The sequence below is a fragment of the Notamacropus eugenii genome, chromosome 4 (genome assembly GCF_028372415.1).
Source record: "Notamacropus eugenii isolate mMacEug1 chromosome 4, mMacEug1.pri_v2, whole genome shotgun sequence".
Taxonomy (NCBI): domain Eukaryota; kingdom Metazoa; phylum Chordata; class Mammalia; order Diprotodontia; family Macropodidae; genus Notamacropus; species Notamacropus eugenii.
This window is the reverse complement of record NC_092875.1, coordinates 148,320,445-148,340,751: the sequence shown is the minus strand read 5'-3', so window position 1 is coordinate 148,340,751 and position 20,307 is coordinate 148,320,445. Positions and strand designations below refer to the sequence as shown.

Here is a 20,307-nt window from a genome sequence, read left to right as displayed (position 1 = left end):
GAAAACAGCTAAGTCCTAGTAGAGAACCAGGGAGCAGAATCTTCTACCTTGCTCCTTCTGAGTAAATGCTAGAGCCTGTGGGAGAACAAGGCTGAAACTCAATACATATCAAGCAGGAAACTTTCAGAGAGTAGGTGATGTTTTACACTTTTATGCAGAGTCACTGAGGGAGAACATAGAACTACTACAGACTCTAACATATCCCTGTCATAAACAGGCATCTGGAAGCCCAGATGGATGCATGCGGATGCAGACAGAGGCTGAGAATCTACATATAGATGCCTAGCCTTCCAGAGGAATAGGCATGGGAGTCTAAAAAGAAAGACTATGAAACAAGACAGAAGGGAGAAGGCAAGTGGGATATAAGCACCAGAAGTTGGGTGCATGCACCAGGTTTCAGTCTGTGAAGGTTAGATGTAGTGATCAATTAATATCCAAATGGCAGGTATAGGTCCAGAGAGAGGCATCTGTGCCTCCTGCAACAGTCCTAGGGGCAACTGGGTAGGCCTTGGAGACTAGGGGTTTTACAACAAACACCCCCATATACTGGGAGACAGGGGTTCAAGGGCTTAACTTTGCTGTAGCTACTGAAAGACTGAAGACAAAAGCAGAATCTCAGTTACAGGAATATCAGGGTTTAAGGCTAAAACCCCAATAACTTTAGAGACAGAGATCCCTAAGACCTCAATCAGATTAGAACCTGACTGGATGCTAAGCCAGAGAAATATGACAGTATGGCCTCTTGTATCCACCATGTGTATGGTTCAGAGCAGGTCCCAGAGAATGAGGCAAGATCAGAGAGTCACACAGATGAGACATCTGTGCCAAGAGTCAGATTAATTCAGGGACAGGGAGGCAAGCAGACCGTTACCCACACGTCCACTGTGACTGGGAAGCACACTCAGGCAAAATGCACCAAGGTGAAGCTGGACAAGGCAGAAAGGTGGAAAGAACCTGAGGAACTTCAGGGACTCTGAACTCTGAACCTCAGGAGCATGGAGGTCAGCTCCGAGGCCAAAAGAGCTTTACCGGAGACAGTGAACTAGCCACACAGTTCACATGGTAACGGAGACTATGACATCCTCAGTGGGTGGTGAGGTCATAGAATGCATGCTATAAAATAAGGGAATCATGGGAATTTCCTTTATCTTTAAAAGAAACTCCTGAGAAGAGCTTAGAACAATTTTTTCCCCTCGAGTGCCATTTTACAAAGGTACTCACCGACAAATAAGGTGTAACTGTAATGGCTGCACTAAGTTGTCTATTGGACAGTGTAAGAAGGGACATAAGGAAAGTGGACAGAGAACTAAGGCAATTGAAATGCCTCGATGAATGCACACGTTGCCTCTGCGACTTGTATGTGCATCCTTATTGCTGTTGTGACTTACATCCATACCCTTATTGCCAGTGCTATACAAAGTGCTCACGCGCTTGTGGGCTGTGTGATCTATATCCATATTGCCTGTGTGATATCAAGCTATTCTGTCTTCGACCATCAATCAGAAGTTTGGAGAGGAAAGCCATTAAAGCCATTCTGGATGAAAAGAAAGAACTGACCAAGTAAACTTATTCTTAGCTCTTTATAGTTGCTAATATTAACCTGATAAGATGGGATAAGGAAAGAGGGTGAATGATTGGTTCTTGCATAAAGGTGAAATAATGCGTGGGAATAATAAAAAGACTTTAGCAAGGAGAAGGAAGAGGCAATGAGCTCATGCAGGAATGGAGGTAGTAAGATATATGAACATAGTAATAGTAATACTATTATTTTTATTATAATTAGGTTTGAGGAAAAGAACTGTGGGGTACCCAATAATCAAAGGCAACAAACTCAGCATCTTTTCCTGCCTGGGGGATAAGTGAATTGAGTCTGTTTGAAATTAGAGAAATGATGATGGGGGAAAGTAGTGATAAAAGATGTCTTAATGTATATTCTAAGCTTTGTGAGCAGAGAAGCAAAGAAGATAGTACAGGTAATAATAATTCCACCCCCCCCCCCAATTATACCTTGAAGCTTGTATTTATTTCATTACTTCCTTATCCAAGTTTAGTAATATACCTGAAGAAGGGAAGAAGCCTGTGCTAGAGTGGAAAGAATTCTGGCCTTGGAGTCAATGTAACTGAGTTCAAATCCCTATTCTATCACTTAATACTGTCACCCTGTGCAAGTCCCTCCCTGGACCTTAGTTTCCCCATCTGTAAAATGAGAGGATTGGACTAAAGTGGTATCAAACTAAAATAGAAACACTGCATATTGATTTAGAAAACTACAAATTAGCTTTACCTGTATAGTATTTTATTGATTTTGTTAAATATTTCTTAATCGGATTCAGATAGCACTCTGGAGTTTCTGGCTACTTGTGGCCAGGGGAGCTTCACACCTCTGACTCTCCAGGACCTACTTCTAATGTCTCTTCTGGCTCTAGATTCTATAGAACTGATCTAAAATCACTCCTTGTTTTCAGACTAGATTCCAAAATGCTTCCATTTTCAAAGGAGCAACATCTTTAAGGAGATTTTTTAAAAAGTTCTTTTGGGGGAGGTTACATTTTTCATTTTAGTCAGACCAAACCTTCCTTTGTAACTTTTTTTCTCCTTCTGTCCATTTGATTACAGTGTAAGTTTAACTGTTCCCATTGATGAAATTAGTGCTTGAAGACCTCCCACTAATAGGAGGAAGTATAGACAATGCCTCATTACACAGGCTGACAGAGAAAGAGAGTACCATTCTCCCATTGGCATGAAGGAGGAGGTGTAAGCAATGTCATGTCCCCTGGTACTCTGAAGCATCATTCTCCCATTTGTTGAAGGCTTTTTGTGTGATCCTTTCTCATGTTTGACATACTTCAGGATATGGGAGAAAAGAACTCACCACATTTACTACAACAGGAAGGTACAAGAATTGAATGGTGATGAAGGTACTAGAGAAAGGTTCAGTTAAGAGACCCTCAGAACTGTTCCTTTAAAAAACAAACAAAATGCAAATGTCATCAAGTGAACTTGTTTTTGAAAAGATAAAAATCATTTAGCACATTTTATTTGGTCCTATCATTTCTTTTTTCCCATTTTTTGGTATTACTGAAAAAAATATGAAAGTATAAGTAATGTAAAAATAGTGGGTCAGATCCATGCATATTCCACCAAATGCTTTGAGAGGATCCTCTTCAGTCTTATCTTGCCACTGGACTGATGGCTCCAGAGGAGAAAGTGAGGCTGGTGACTTTGCACAGCCCTACCTCATTTAAATGCAATTCCCTTGCAAGTCATGGCACAACGTTCCTGATGCCATGGTGGTCCTCTAGAATGAAGGACAAGCAACCATAGCAATGCTTTGATAATAGCATCCAGGGATGTTTGTCTGGAGAGAATAATCATCTTTTATAATCTAAATGAAAAGATGAGTATGTTCTTCCCCTAATAGCTCATTCTTAATTACTCATCTATAAATTTATATAAACCCTTCTTGTTTCCTATTTTGAAACCTCTTGGAATAAATATCCCCCAAATATCTATTGCCATCATGAAGAGTATCCATTCTTATTTTTTTTCTTCTAAACCTATATATATCTCATTCATGTCTCAAGGAGTGTCCCTTCAGCATCAGTTCTGGTCTTCCCAACTTAATGAGAACAAGTCCAGTGGATTCACTGATATTTTTTTGGGGGGGGGGAAGGACAGACTCATAACTTTCATCATTGTGGAAGATTTTCTGTGTGCTCCTCATCATTGCAGATCTGCAACTCATTTAGAAAACAGCAGTATAGCATTGGTCTTTGTTTTACGAATATACTATCATACCTAGTATGTAACAGTTGCTTACTAAGGAAAGGATGAATAATCCTTTGCGAGCTGCCTATGGGCAGTTTATCCATAGTCATATAGCTTGTCTGTGTCAGAGGGAGAACTTGAACTCAGATCTTTTAGACTCTAAGGCTCATCCTTTCTTCACTAGACCTGGCTCCTAGATATCTCTATGTAAAATGCCCCTCCTAATTTTGATAAACTTTGACACTGTTTGCGGAGCCTTGGTTTTCCCAGGCGACATACCTGTTTTTCCTAAGTCCCTGCTTATGAAGAAGCATCCCCATTAACTTGATTTCTAGCTTTGCTATGTTTTCCTTGAGGTTTAGGGATTAGATCCCATGTGCTGGTGTGGCTACCCCATGATGTTATATGTAGCAAGCTTATAATTTCTAATTTATTCTGTTTGTTCTATTTTAAGAATGCCCAGCATGTTGCTTGTTGTTGGCTCTTTTGAGCTACAACAGCATAGTCTACAGGAACTCCCAATTCCCTTCTTGGATTCATGGGTAATAGTTTGGGGTTTATCAGTTTATAAACTTTTTATTTATTTCTCAGTTATTTTACCCCAAATTCATTACCTGATTCACATAGAAATTCATCTTATACTTCCTTGTTTTCCTGTTCATCTCTGTCTTTGATGTTTTGGCTTTTCACCACGTAGAAAAACTTTGTAGTTCTTTCACTTTCCTAAGGCATTGAAAAAAAGAATCAAATAAATCTGATCCTAGCACCCATCTTTAGAAGACTCTCCCAGCCCTACCCCAACAATACTCCTTCTAAAGGAATATGTAATTATTCCTATCCTATTTTCTACCCTTGAGTTCTCCAAGGATGACGACACAGACCCCACATGTTAAGGTGACAGTTTTTAGAATAGCTTTTGATATAGAACCTTCTTCTATGGCACTTAAAAAATGTGTCAATTCCATTCACACAACTGCACCATCTTATGGTGGGAAGGAGCCTCCTAAGTCATCTAGTCCAAACTCATACTTGAAAAAAGAATCCATGTTCTAACATACCTTAAAAACAATCAATCAACCTTTGAGTAAGATGCCCAACGATGGGGAACCTATTGTATCTTTTGCCCGTTGCTCTTAGTTCTGTACTCTGGAGCCAAAAAGAGTAAGGTTGGTCTAGATTCCACCTTATGGCCCTTAAAGCATTCGAAGATGGCCATTGTGTCCTTATCTACATCTTCTCTCCAGGATAACATCCATATTTCTTTAAACTAATCCACATATTGCATGAATTCCAAGTACTTCACCATCCAGGTCTCCTTTCTCTGTGTACTTTCCAATCTATCAATGATAATGTTCATTCATTCAATCATGTCCAATTCTTCTTGATTCTATGGACTACAACATTCCAGGCTCTTCTATCTTTCACTCTGTTGAGAAGTTTGTCCAAGATCATGTTCATTGCTTCCATCACACTCATTCTCATCTCATCTCATTCACATCATATCCATCTCATTCTTTGCCATCACTTTCTCCTTTTACCTTCAATTTTTTTCCAACATTAGGGTCTTTTCCAATGAGTTTCATTTTCTCATCATGTGGCCAAAGTATTTCAGATTCAGCTGCAGTATATGTCTTTCCAAGAAGGATTTCATCTGAATTAATTACTTTAAGTATTGACTGATTTGATCTCCTTGCTGTCTATGGACTCTCAAGTCTTTTCCAGCATCACAATTCAAAAGTGTTGATTCTGCATCCCTCAGCTTTCTTTATAGTTCAACTCTCACAGTCATACATTACTACTAGAAAAACTATAGCTTTGACTATAAGGACTTTTTTAGCAAGGGGATGTATCTGCTTTTTAGTGTGCTGTCCAAATTTGCCATAGCTTTCCTTTCAAGATGGCTGCAGTCTCCATCTGCAGTGATCTTTGAGCCCAAGAACACAGGGCCGAAGAAGCTCTGACACTGCTTCCATTTCTTTTCTCTCTATTTGCCAGGTAGTGATGGGACCAGTTGACATGATCTTTGTTTTTTGTTTTTTGTTTTTAATGTTAAACTTTAAGCCACTTTTGACACACTCTTCTTTCACCCTCATCAAGAAGCTTGTTAATTCCTGCATCCTGAACAGAGTACAGTGGGTAATGCATCATTAGGCTGTATTTCCCCTTGTAAAAGCCATCTTCCTGCAAGGGTTGTTGATCAATTGTTCAATCAACAAACATTCAACAAGCACCTATTATATATAGCCAGGCACTATATTAAGTACTGTGGATTAAAAGCCAAAAATGAAACAGTTCCTACCCTCAAGGAGCTTACATTCTATTGGGGAAGGCATATAATTACAAGGTAATTGGGGGAGAGGAATGTCAAGGCTGGTAGCTGGAGGATAAAAGGTCCTATATAAAAGATGGTGCTTGACATGAGCTTTGAAGTAAAGTAAGGATTCTAGCTATGTTTAGGTGTTCAGTGATCATGCATTTTTATTGCTAATTCCATCAGTTTATTTCCAGTAGCTCCCAGAATGCCATTGGCAGCATTAGTTCTGAATGGTTAAGTTCTTAGACAAATACCAACCCTCCAGCATAATGATGTTTTGGCATGTGTGGTCATTGAGAATAGCCCTCTTATACTCTGAGACATGGGGCCAACGGTAACAGATTGCAAAGGATCAAATGGTCCATAACTTTTTCATGAAATTTCTTCAGAAGTCTTTGTTCAGTGTCATTCCCTTCCAGCACTTTACAGCTATCTCTCTGTCTATCTATATGTCTGTCTATCTATGCGTGGTGTATGTATACTACATATATATACTGAATATATACACATTTGTGTGTATAATATAATGCATATAATACATGTGTATATATGTATGTATACACTTATATGACCTCATATACATACATATGTACATACATACATGCATACATGTATGTATTTGGTTAGGTTGAGAAAATCTTCCATCTTTACCCATATCTGACCTTTATGGTCTAACCTGTGACCTCAAAAGATAATTGGGAAATGAGCCTTTGTCTCTTAAATAGAAAGTGAAGCAAAAGATTCACCCCCACGTAAAATTCCTCTTCTTCCCTGAGTATCATGTGATGCTGCCACCTTTCCTTCACTATAAAGAACAAGTAATCCTAGACTTCAAGCCTTCTATAGCGTTTTCCTGTGGTTTTGTTTTTCAGTTATCAGGGTTTGAAGTTTGACTCTCATCTCATTTATTGTTTCTCTCTATACTTGAAAAATGCACAAAGTCACATAAATCCTGCCTTTTCAGAATTTATAATGTAATAAATAAATGCTTCATGAACTTAAAGACGGAGTAATTAGAAAGAATATGTTATATATACATACATGTACATAAACATACAAATACATATATACATACAAACACACATACATATATAAAATTTGGACCTTAAGTAAGAGAACCTGGGTTCAAATTCTCTCTCTAGTGTTTTTATCAGTAACTTTTGGCTAGTCCCTTAAGCTTCTGGGACCTCACTCAGTCTTCTTGTTTGTAAATTGTGGAGGTGAAAGTAGGTGACTTTTGAGATACCTTCCATCCCTATTTGCTTATAAAAAACTCTGTTATTATGTAAGTTTTGATAAACCTACACAATAAGGAAGGAATTATAGCTAACATCAACCTGGAAAAATGAAACATGGTACTTTTTATTTATCAAAAATCCATAAGTATGGTATTTTCCCTATTGGGATTAATCTCTTGAGTTTATCAGTTCTCTAGCTGACCACAAACTCAAGTATAAATTCATCCATTCATATAAAAACTGTTTATTAAGAACTTTTTCTTAAATTCTTAAACTGTCTTGTACATTTTCTACGCAAAGCATTGTTTTTTGAGTTTTGGTAGAAAATCCTCAAACGTTAGGTATCATTATTTCACAGCTTCTTGAAGCTTCCATTCAGCTCCCCTTGCCCCCACCAAGTTTTTGGCTACCTCCTTCCCCTCTCCCACCAACTTTACTTTTGATGGAGGTTGGTGAACAATTAGTGTTATGAGGGAATAAATAATGAGAACCTTTGGATTCCAGGTACCTAGGCCCTCACCTGCTCTAAATTTAAGGTTTATACTGAATCAGGTTTTTTTTTTTTGGGGGGGGGGGAGTGCTATAAAAATATGGTAAAGGAATACACAGATGGGATTCCTTACATAAATGGTAAACAAAGCACCAAGGCAGAATTGTTAGAACTCTGCTTGCAGCCAGGAAGACCTGGATTTGAATCTTGGCTCTAATAATTATTGTTTGTCTGACTCCATGGGCAAGTTACTTAACATCTGTGAGCCTCAACTTTCCCATTCATAAAATGGGAGTTAATTTCAATAGTACCTACTTCACAGGATCATTGAGAGGATCAAATGAGATAATGTAGGGAAAGTGCTTCGCAAATAATAAAGGCTATAGAAAAGTCAGTATTTATAATATGGTACTTCCATTATCTGATTCCAAGGGTTAAAGCCCAGAGCAGCTTCTCAGAAACTTCAGAGTAAAGTCTTAAAGTCAGGCTTATGGTAGGATGAGAGAGTCTACCTTCTCACATCCACTAGAATAGCAGGGATGGTGTACCCTGAAGAGAAAGGGCACGCTATGTACTTTCTCATTAGTCCTTTCCCATCATCATTCAGCCACTCAATGGTTGTACACAAAAAAGAATTATTTTGTACTTACCAATTTTAGTTCTAAATTCAGTTCCACTGCATTTTGTGCTATGACCTTGCAGTTTAGGAGAATGGTACTCATCACCACCTGACCTGAAGACTCATATACAGGCCACATTGATTTGTAGCTGGTGAGTCAGACTACATTCTCTCTCTAAGGCTTCAGATGGTAGTATTAAAAAAAAAAAAAGACTTGGAACAATTCCTCTGCTTGACCCCTAATCATGTACACTGCCCAATGCAATGCTTGCCAAGCTACCATTTTGGGACTTGGGAAAGAGAGAGGGGAGAGAAAAAAAGCAGAGGAGATGAGATAGGAGAGAAAGTCAGGATGGGACCTTTGGAATGATTTAAATCTGCTGTGAAATGAAGGAATAGGGTTATAATTGCCCTTCCCCATAAGAACCAGAGGATTAATTCCCTTTGGTGCTCTCTCCAGATCCCCTGATTCTGACCTCTAATCCCCAAATTTTTCCCCTCTTAGATTTGGCATCAACTATAGCGTGGGATAGTGGGAAAAGCATTGACATTAGAGAGGAGGAAGTTGTTTTTCACTCCTTTCAGTTGTGTCTTACTCTTTGTGACTCCATTGGGCATTTTCTTGGGAAAGATCCTGGAGTGGTTTGCCATTTTCTTCTCCATTCATTCTACATATCAAGAAGTGAGGTCAACAGGGTTAAGTGACTTGTCACACAGTAGTGTTTGAGGCCAAATTTGAACTCAGGTCTTCCTGACTCTAGACCTGGCACTCTATCTACTAGATGACTTCAAAGCCCACCTCAATCCTTTAGCAGCTGTATGCAGCTGAGAATGTCACTTAACCTCTCTCTTCCTTATCTGTAAAATGAGGGGATTGACTGCCTTTAAAACTACAACATTATGGAATGGCAAGGAGAGGGAGATGTGATGTCATTTTGGTCCTTTTCAATAATGAAGGACAACAACCACTACTTCTATCCCCAGAGCTTAATACAGTACATGACACTTAGTAGGCACTTAATAAATGTTTGTTGATTGACTGATTGATTGAAGCAATCATTGTAGTTTTTCCTAAGAGTTTGATTGGGAAAGGGAGGAAAAATACAAAAAAATAGCTTGAGGGAATGCAAAAAGGTCCAGTGAAGGTTTTGTTGTAGGACAGTACATAGGGACAGGAAAGAAAGCAGACATTAGAGAGATTGAAGATTGGAGAGATGAAGGTAGCAGGCATTTTTTCTAGTGACCCAGGGCATAACTTGTCCTTTTTGCATTTTTACCATTAGAGAGAGAGAGTTCAGTGATCCTTGAGGTCTTGGGAATCCTGCTGTGTAGTCTGATGCCTTAGGGCTTTTCCCTCTTCCAACCAGGAACATTACAGGGGCCTTTCTAACTCTAGCCTGGCTTAGAAAACTGTGAATGAGATTGGAGTCCTCTGACTCTTCCTTCCCACAAAGTGTGTCCCTTCAGGTATATACAGGGATTGGGGGGATCCTATCCCTAAATAACCATGTGCTTCACCTTAGAAACTTTGACCTGGGTTGCTCCCACCAAAAGAAATAGGAACTTGTCCCTTTCAAATTCTCCTCGCAGATCCAGGAAGCCTGGTACCTGGTGTTTCCAAGCTTGCTCAAAGTTGCTTGTCTGAGCTATTCCCTATCCACACTGGGTATCTGTCAGCTTTCTTCCTTACTAGCCCAGCAGCTTTCTTAATAGTGATATTTATACCTGCCTCCTACTTACCTCACAGGCATGCTTTCAGTATCTGCAGCATTATCGACCCAATTTCCTTTCTCTCCCTGCACCCCATCTCCTAGAGCTGGCATCAGTATGTATAGGAAAGAGAAGCTGTCTCTCCCTATGTCCGAACTTAATACTATGCATTGTTGTAGCATCTATGAATCAGTACTTGACTTGACTCCTTGCAAAACAGTACACCGTCCAGGGTAAAGCAGGAAAGGGTTTCATGGCATCCCTTTCACATCAATTGCAGATTCTACTGGTGGGTTTCTCCTCAGTGCCCAAGAAATGTGTTACCAGAACCTCGTTGGGCTCAGAAGAGAAACTAGAGCTTCATGCCAATGAACCTTTTTCTATTCTGAATTCCCCTTTGGAAATGAGAGCTTTTTGGCTGTTTGTTACTTAACAGGCTAGCGAATTGGACTATCTGATGAAAAATTTAATTGTTCTGTTTTTAGCCATTTAAGCTCACATGAGAAACACTCTTTCCTTCAAAGTGTTTCCTTTAAACTAGTTCACCTTTTTTCAAAGTATTTTTTATAAAGGAAAACAAAAACAAATTTCTAATATACCTAAAATCAGAATATCTTTGAAATTCTGAGGCAAATGAAATAATGTGTAAATACAGACTATACCTTGTCACCCAGAGAGGCCAGTCTATGCAGGTTACATAAAGCCATACTGGAGGCACAATTTTTTTTCTAAGGACTCACACAATGGAACTATTAAATAAGTGGCATCAACCTGAAATAAAGGAGACAGCAAAAACAGCAGAAACTAGGATTTTTTAACTGAGGCAAGGGAATTGCTATCTTAGGGTCACTAAGCATGCCAAAGTACTAGTGTGTCCAAGAAGGGCAGGGTTAAATATATTTCGACAAAGAGGGCGTCTCAGTGGAGACATAGCCTTAAGAAGCTGTTACATAAGTTGTTTTGTATATCTGAAAGTCCATAGAGAAGGCTGAGAGAGGCTTGGAGAGAGGGGTGACATCTGGTCAGAACAGCGGTTTGGGTTCCAGGTATAGCAACAGGGAAACTGGTTTAGACCTGTTCCAATCATGGGGACAGTTGAGATCAAAGTCAGGCAGCCCCTTCAGATGTCTACGTTCAGCATGCTTTTTTTAAAACTGGTTTCAATAGCCCCTGGGCAATTCAAAGCTCTAGGATCAGGCAAAACCAGCAATGACATTCAACATTCCCTTCTTTTAGTGAAAACAAATTGCATTGCTGACCAAGGGAAGGCATTGAACAGTTCGATGAGCTCCTGTACCATGACAGTATATGGAGACAATACTTAATTCCCCCCCAAAAAGAAGCAAGGTACAGAACTACAAGGGATAGGAATAGTGCAAGGAGAAAAATAAAAAGACTGACCAACACATTGACCCCTTCAGCAAACAGGTCTTACAAAGAACAATGAGCAGAAAGTAAAAGGGAAAAGTAACCCACCCTCGCTGTCCCTTTCATTAGTCCATCATATCTTAGGGCTCAGATGTCTCATGTAGCTGTCTGATTTCTGAGAATATCTCCTACTACAGTCATCTGGTCTTCTGGAAATCTCCCCTCCTAGGCATTTTGAACACTACCAATAATAAGCCAAAGGGGGAATCTAAAAGAATCTATGAGAATCTGATTTGTGGAATAAAATCTTTAACCAAATTTTCAAAAGGAACACATGACTCTTTAAAGTTTTGCATATATGTATATATGCAAAATTGAACTCCACTATTTAACACAGTACCCTACATGTGCTTAATTTTAAATTACTGTAAAGTACTCAGTGAAGAACTTAGTAATTCATGCTTTCAGCAACAACAGTCATGTAGCGTTTTTGGACTGATTGAAATGTCTTGAGGGCCTTTAAATCATTTGACACTGGTGCACAGAACAGCAGTGAATGTTACTCTCATGAGCCATCTTTATTTAATTAAATGTACAATATGCTTTTAGCATCATCTTTTTACCTTTTCGTTAGAAATGAATTGTAACAGTAATCATCAGAAATTTCTCCAGCACTTATACATACTACCAGTACTGCTTATAAGTATTTCAGTATTGGGGTAGACTTAGAGGTATTTAACTACCTTCTAGAGAGGAAAGAAAAAAAACATAAAAGGTTCCTCATTAAGGTTGGGGATCTAACATAAGTTACATTTGGTAATAAAATGATTTGCCTAAAAATCTCATAAGAGTGTCATAGGTAAGATAACATTTAAAAAGTAGATAGATAAAAGCTAAAAACGACACAGGTTACCAGAGTACATAAATTTGGCAATGAAACAAAATAAGATTAATGGAAGGAAAAAGGTTAAACTAGAATAAATGTGCTTTAAAACAAAAAATACAGTACTAAAACAAATCCTATTCAGATATCCTGTTGTGAAACAAAACAGTCTTCATATGCACAGAACACAAGAAGCTTAATTTGTAATATTCTTATGTGTCTATTACTTTAAAATTTTGTTTTTAATAAAAGATATTATATTTTACCAAAGTGCTTGCTCAAGTACAAATCAATGAAACAACGTTAAATAAGTACACAGAGCCATCATAATATTTGAATAGCAAGAGCATGAAAACTCAAAATGTCTGGAAAGCTTACAGGAAAAAATAGGACAACTCATTTCTCCTCAGGAGCATGAGGTGCTGCTAAGAATCTAATAAAAAATACCCTTTGTAAGTAGGCGATTTCTATGCCTATGTTTAATGGTTACCCAAGCGAACTCACCAGAAAGATGCTCATAAAAAAAAAAAGGCTGTGGTGTGGGGTGTCTGAATAGAGTATAATTCCAGATTTTATCAGATGAGTTGTCAGTAACTATGAACTAGATATTATACCCACAACACCACTGCTCCCAAATCCTCTTTCAAATCCTTGTGCAATTTCTTTGCATTTCAGTGCATGCTCTATATACAAATGTAAATCCCACATTAAATAAGAAATCCAAGTAAAAAAACTGGAATTCTCTTTGAGATAGCACAGGATAGTTCAAAAATTATTCTCTTTTAAGGTTAATCTTTTTCTTTAAAACAAAACTGAAAATATTTCAGACTTAACTATGAATTAATTAATGCATATATGTTATGGTACCACCGAAATCTTACATCATTGTTTAATTATTCCCATTGCATTTTGGAAAATTTAAGGACCTTATCATATACATGAATATATAATTATAGACAGGCAGATGACAAGGTCAAACACTCATTTGCTTAGTTGTTCAGGGTGTGGAATCTCTGAAAACAGCAGAAACTGCTAAGGTATTGCATTAACAATTACATAAAGAAGGACTTGCTGCCCTGGTCGTAGAGATTGTGCTAGGAGAGGGAGAAGCAGGTTGGGACCATTACTGCAAGCTCCAGAAGGAACTCCAAGGACACTCAAATGACTAATGCATGCTTAGTTCCAATTGCTTTCAGGTGAGAATGAGCATAAGCAGCCAAGTGTATGAGTGGATACTACAGCCAAGTTCAGAATTAACTAGGAGGGAAGATTTCTTTTATGGCAAGCTGAGTCAAGAGGGTCCTACCTTAGCCTTCCCAAGGTTGTCCTCCCAATATATACAGATATCCACTGGTTTTAAGTGGTAGACTTCACTCCCATTGAGCTGCTGTCATTTTCCCCGGAGCAGTGAAAATTTGACTCAAGGATACAGCAAACCTGAAAGTGAAGCTCAAAAAAAAAAAAAAAATTCATGGTCCAAAAGGTTTCACACCAGACAGCAAAGCCTCACTAATCACAGTGGGGTTGGATACAATTGTTATCATCATTGTCAAGCTGTTGCAATAAATTATCTAGCAAATAAAATGTTATCAGGTCTCCCAAAAAATCATGTAAAATATTTTGTGTAACATTGTTTTCATCTAATTCCCCTTTCCCAAATACAGCTTAAAATTCAGCTTGATGTAAAAAAGGCAGTAATTAGAATTAAATGAAGTTACTAATCCTTTAAGACAAAAGACTAAGCTAGTTAAAGATATAATATCAGCATAGAGTATTACAGATATAACTTGATAATTCACAATAAACAGTCCTATATGATAAATAAATTCCTGCTCAATCCTCTCATCAAGGAATGTTTGCAATGGCGGGGGTGGGGGGGGGGGGCGGGAATCAGTTTTCTAAGTGGGGCAAGGGACAAATTCTTTCACAGAGCTGCACAATTTTTATAAGTGATAGATTTGAAACTTGAAGCAAAACCTATTACCAGTCAGGTGACCTCAATTCAGCTGAATTACATAGAAAATCATACTTGGCTTTAATAAAACAGAACAAATTCAAGTGGAGTTCAACTATCAATACACCTGTAACAATTAAACTGTTGAGTTATGGCCAACAAGGTACAATTTTGCTATTCCCTAAAAGAGAGAGGCACCAAAAATCCATTAAGAGGTTCTTAGCAGTTATGAAAACTTTTAACAGTTTACAAAAACTTGATTTATCCTAATAACAATTGAATTTGGGCATGTTATTTGCAGAAGTAACACAAAACATTTTTCTAAATAAATATCATGTACATTTCAAGTTGCTTTCTTAGATAAGCTCTTTTTTGTGTGTACAAGAAGCAAAATAGTTCTTAAAAATTTCAGTATATAATCTATTATAAAGAATAGATAGGAATTTCATATAAATTACAGCAAAATTTCTAAGTCAAACACACACACACACACACACACACACACACACACACACCAAATTCACAAGCTATTTCTAAACTAATTTCTGTCACTAATTTGTAAAACTCCCAGGTATCCAATTTAGATTTTCCTTTCAAATCCTATGTATCATTTGGTTGATTCTGTCACACAAACTTTTCTCTTTTTCATGAATTAACACTTAAAAACTGTTTGGTGGCCAAGAAGCCAGACTGTTCGTTCCTCAGATTCAATTTGAACATAATCTACAAACCTTAATTTTGGGGTTCAATTAAACCTGTGTTTACAATTTTTCTAATATTCAAGATCAATTCCATATTAACGTTTTAGTTAGGAACAAGTTAATTAAAAGCATGTAAACGAATTAAGCTATTTTCACCTTTTAACTAACACTCCATGTAAATTACCTTTCTGGCAATTCTGGTTTTTGTGGCAGAGAGATTTACAAAGCTCAGTCAGGAACATTATTAAAGGTAAGGAGTTTATTCAAATTAATTGGTTAAGGAGGGAAAAGGGAGCGTCTGGAGAAAAAGCCATCTCAAACTTTTTCTTTCTCACTGATGTTTTTGCCATTTGGGCCTTCTATTGTGCACTATTACCACACCCTTTTCCTCCTCCATCTCAGATCATGAGTGGGAGAAGGAAAAAAAATCCACTGACTTTTTACTGATGGACATACACATAAACACACAATGCATGCTTAACATGTTCCACAAGGAGAGGCAAAAATACGAAACATATAGCCAGCAGTATCCTTTTAGAGGGATTTGTTAGAGTGGCCTCATATGGTTCATAATTACAAACCCAGCAGCCACGCTGGAATGGACCCAAAATTGCCTGTATGTCTTTTAACAAATTCTGTTAAAGAGCTGAGAACTTGACTGAAAATAGGTAGGAATTCAAGAAATTTGACAGACTCACCCAGGTTGAACCACTGAGTTAAATCTGGACTGGAACACAAGAGGCTCTGGTGCTGGGCACTTGAATTTGAAAGTAATGGTTGGCTGGGCAAGAGTCTTCAATTCCCACTTCCTGATACCAGATATGTCAACCTGAAATCAAGAAGACTGCCAAAACAGCAAAAACTAGGGTCTTTTAACTGAGGCAAGGGCATTATACTCCAAGGCCCCCACATAGCCCCAAAGCTGTTGTACTGCAGTGTCCAAGAGAGGCAGAGGAGGAGGCAGGGTTAAATATATTTCAACGGGGAGGAAATCTCAGTGGAGGCACAGCCTCTAGAAACTGTTACATAAATTCTTTTACATAAGAACTTAAAGTCCATAGAGAAGGCTGAGGGAGGCTTGGAGAGAGGGCAGATATCTGGTCAGAAAAGCAACCTTAGATTTCAAGTGTAGACCTGATCCAATCATGAGGACAGTTGAGATCAAAGTCAAGTAGCTTCTTCTGATGTCTGCATCCTACATTTTTTTTAAACTGGTTTGGATAACCCTCAGGCAATTCAGAGCTCTAGGATCTGGCAATGTGAGCAGCTGTATTCAACAGTGGCAAGGAGCTACTGTCCCACTGTCAAGTCAGGGAGATAACACTAGGTGATCTGCTGCCCCCAGTAAGACACGATGGAAGGGACACAACTTATTGCCAATCTCTGTCACCGAGAATATTAAGGAAACCACCCACTCCTCAACAAAGCTGACTTACACTCCTTTGTAGAGAATGGGGAGATGCGGCAGCTATAGCTATAGCTTGTAGGATTGGGGAACCTGAAGCCTCGAGTTCATATGTGGCCCTCCAGGTCCTCAAGTGAAGGGCGGTACTTAAGGACCTAGAGGCCACAAGTGACCTTGAGGCTGCAGGTTCTCTACCATTGGATTAGCCTGTAATCAGAATGGAGGAGAGAGGAACAATTCTTCCCTCACTCAGAGATCAGAGGCCCCTTTAAATCTCATTTAACAAAGTTCAGGATCTGAGCAGTCATACTATTTACATAAAAATACCATTGGCTCTGCATAAACTATTCTGAGATAGACAGCCATTTAGATATCTCTGAGTAATTGACATTTGTCTTTGTGAGTCACTGAAAGGGATATCAGAAATCATATAGCTCCATTCTCTCATTTTATAGATGAGAAAAGCAGGGTTTACTGATTTGTCTAAAGACATCCAACTAGTAAGTGGCAGATCTGGGACTACAAGCCCAGGTCTCCTGACCCCAAGTCCCATGGGCATTCCACAACATCCAGAATGACTGCTTTATCCTCACTCCCGTCCCCACTTAAAATGACATACTGCTCCTCTCTTAAAGTATTATCTGGTCTGAGCTGCCTTTTTTATTTTTTTAATTGCAGACTAAGAAGAACAACAAACAAGATTCTGGCAGCATCCTGTTGCAGTAGTAACTTACTAGGGTCAATGAATGTGTGCGGCTTTGAGCCCGACCAAGTCAGAGTCAAAGTGAAAGATGGAAAGGTGTTTGTGTCAGCGGAACGGGAGAATAGATACGATTGCCTAGGATCGAAAAAATACAGCTACGTGAACATCTGCAAAGAGTTTACCTTGCCCTCATGTGTGGATGAGAAAGACGTAATTTATTCTTACGGACTTGGCAGTTGTGTGAGCGTTGAAGCCCCTTGCAACCCATGCCTTCCATGTGGTCCGTGTGACCCTTGTAATCCATGCAGTCCATGCGGCCCATGCAACCCTTGCAATCCGTGCAACCCGTGCAACCCATGCAACCCATGCAACCCATGCAACCCATGCAATCCTTGCAGTCCGTGCGATCCGTGCATTCCGTGTGATCCATGCATTCCGTGTGACCCATGCCTTCCGTGTGACCCATGCGGTCCGTGTGGTCCGTGCGACCCATGCGGTCCATGCGACCCGTGTGGTCCATGCGACCCGTGCGGTCCATGCGACCCGTGTAATCCGTGTGACCCGTGCGACCCATGCGATCCCTGTGACCCATGCAGTCCATGCGATCCGTGCGACCCGTGCAGTCCATGCAGTCCGTGCGATCCGTGCGATCCGTGCGATCCGTGCGATCCATGCGATCCATGCTTTCCATGCGGAAGCCGAATTTCCTACAGGAAGATCATAACGTAGAGGGGTACAGACGATAGACTGGTTAGTAGTAATTAGTTTTCCCATAAGGCAGCTCTTCTGGTGTTTCTCTTTCCGTGCTTTCTGAAATACATAGGCTCCATAATACATAACTGCAAAGCTGTTGGTGTTGTGTGAGAATCTTTCGGTTCTGCCCACTGCTGAGTGGGGTTGGCCCTACACAATTCCTGGGTTTCAAGAAGTGGTGGTAAAGAAAAATGACACGGGAGATGTGTTCACAAAGAAGCAGACATGGATTATTCTCATAAGTAGCCATAGGCATCGTGTTTCCAAAAAGTACTTAGAAGCCCAAGCCAGGAGTTAGGAGAAGTGGAATACTTGAAGGGCCCCAAGTCGTGAAGACCCATCACAGTATATGTTGGCAGCCTGGAAAAAGACCAAGAAGTAAATGAGAAAGGACATACTTGGGAGGGGCCAAGGGAGCAAGTTGTTGATTTAAACCCTGTCCCTTGAAGATATTACAAGAATCATAAAGTTTGCACTATTAATATCTTTGTTGACCAGTCTCAGTTATGATATAATGGGCTAACCGGACCCAGAATGTCTTCCTAACCTGAATATCTCCTGGCTTCTCCTTCAGGTCCAGGATTGAGGAACGCTGGTGTCGACACAACAGTTGTCTTGAGATGTTTTTGCCCCCTGTGCAAAGGCTACCAATTTCCCATTCATTTTCTGTCTTGACTTGCCTCCCTTCATAGTCTCAACTCTGATGTTGACCTCATATCCCACCCTCCACCTCCAGTTCAACAAGGTGCTCTGTATCTTGAATCCATTGCCCCCTTGTCCCAGGCAGCCGGATGGCTAAGTAGGTAGAGTGCTGATCTGGGAGTCAGGAAGACCCAAGTCCAAATCCTACTAATGGTTGGTGTCCTTCATTCTGAAGAGGACCAAAATGACATCACTATGCTAGAGTCAAGTTACATGTATCTGACTGTGAGTGATCAGACCAATATGAGCTCGAAATGCTCTATCACAGGTTGGGCACAAATATTTCATGTGAACATTTGGGGTGGAATCCTGGGCAAGTTCCTTAACCTTTCCCAGCTCTAGTTTCCTGATCTGAAAAATTTTGACATGATAGCTTCCAAGGTCCCCTCCAGTGCTCTCTCTCTCTCTCTCTCTCTGTCTCTCTGTCTCTGTCTTCTGTCTCTGTCTGTCTCTCTCTCTGTCTCTCTCTGTCTTTCTGTCTCTGTCTCTGTCTCTCTCTCTCTCTCCCTCTCTTTTCTAACTCTGATCTTTCCATTGTTCGTGCCTTGTTGATCTTCTATCTTCTACCTTCTCTGATTGTGCTCTAAGACATTAAATTCTGCTGGAGAAAGCCACAAAACTTGTAGACTGATTCTACTACAAATGAGTGTTATCAAACCTTAACTGGACTCTTCCCATTGTATGACAATCTTTTTATTCATCTCATATTGACTCCCTATCACACTAACCACAGCAGCTACTCCAGGGTTTCTTTTTTTCCCCTCAAGCCCCAATTCTACACCCATATTTCACTCTCAGATGATTATTTCTCCTCCTACTTGACTAAGAAGACATCCATACTGAGCTCTCTCATCTCCCTTCCTCTACATACCTCAAAATCTCTCTGTATTTTTATTCATTCTCTTATTTGTTCCAGGCTCAGAAGATGAGATTCTTCTCCTTGCCAAGTCTAGCCTCTCTGTTTTTGCTCCCGAGTCCCATCCCCTTTTGTTTCCTCCTTGTCCCATTAACCTACAAACATGCTCAGGTCTCCCATATTGTTAAAAATTTTTTCCTTCAAGTTATCATTCTGTATCTATTTCTCCCTTTCACTGCTAAAGACCTAGAAAGAATAGTCCATGTTTAGTCTCCACATCCTTACTAACCATTCCCTCCCTAGCTCCTTGCAATCTTGTTTCTGACTTCACCATCCTACTGAAATTTTTCTTTCAAAGGTCATAAAACTCTTAAAGCTAAATCCAATGACCTTTTTTCAGTCTGCACCCTCCTGATCTTTCTACAATAGTCAACACTGTTGACCCACCCTGCCTCCTGCATCACCTTCTCCTTTCTTCACTGCCAAGAATTGTCTTCTTGTTCTGTTTCCTGTTTGACTTCTCCTTAATCTTCTTTGATGGTTCCTTCTCCTTTTCCTACCTACCTAGTGTATTTGCCTTCTAAGGTTTTGGTGTAGACCAACTCTTTTCTTCTCTTCTCTTCCTCTATTCTCTTCCCTTCTCTCTTCTCCACTTCCTAAGCTCTCTCCCTTGGTGATCTCATTTGTTACTGGGAATTTAGTACCCATTTCTATACAAATAACTCATAGTTCTATATATCCAGTCCTAATCTCTTCTCCGAACTCCAGTTCCATAGCGTGTCTAATCTAATAAACTGCTTCCTGGATGTCATCTCAAGCCTAACAGGTCCAAAACTGTCATTA

At 39.5% G+C, this 20,307-nt stretch overlaps 1 protein-coding gene across 1 annotated transcript; it reads left to right on the top strand.

Moving 5' to 3' along the window:
• Positions 1-1,101: 1,101 nt before the first annotated feature.
• Positions 1,102-18,390, top strand: ODF1 (outer dense fiber of sperm tails 1). Its single transcript, XM_072603346.1, has 2 exons — positions 1,102-1,560; positions 17,129-18,390. Exons 1-2 carry the CDS (start codon positions 1,244-1,246, stop codon positions 17,880-17,882), a joined length of 1,071 nt encoding a protein of 356 aa, XP_072459447.1. The 5' UTR covers positions 1,102-1,243; the 3' UTR covers positions 17,883-18,390.
• Positions 18,391-20,307: the final 1,917 nt, after the last annotated feature.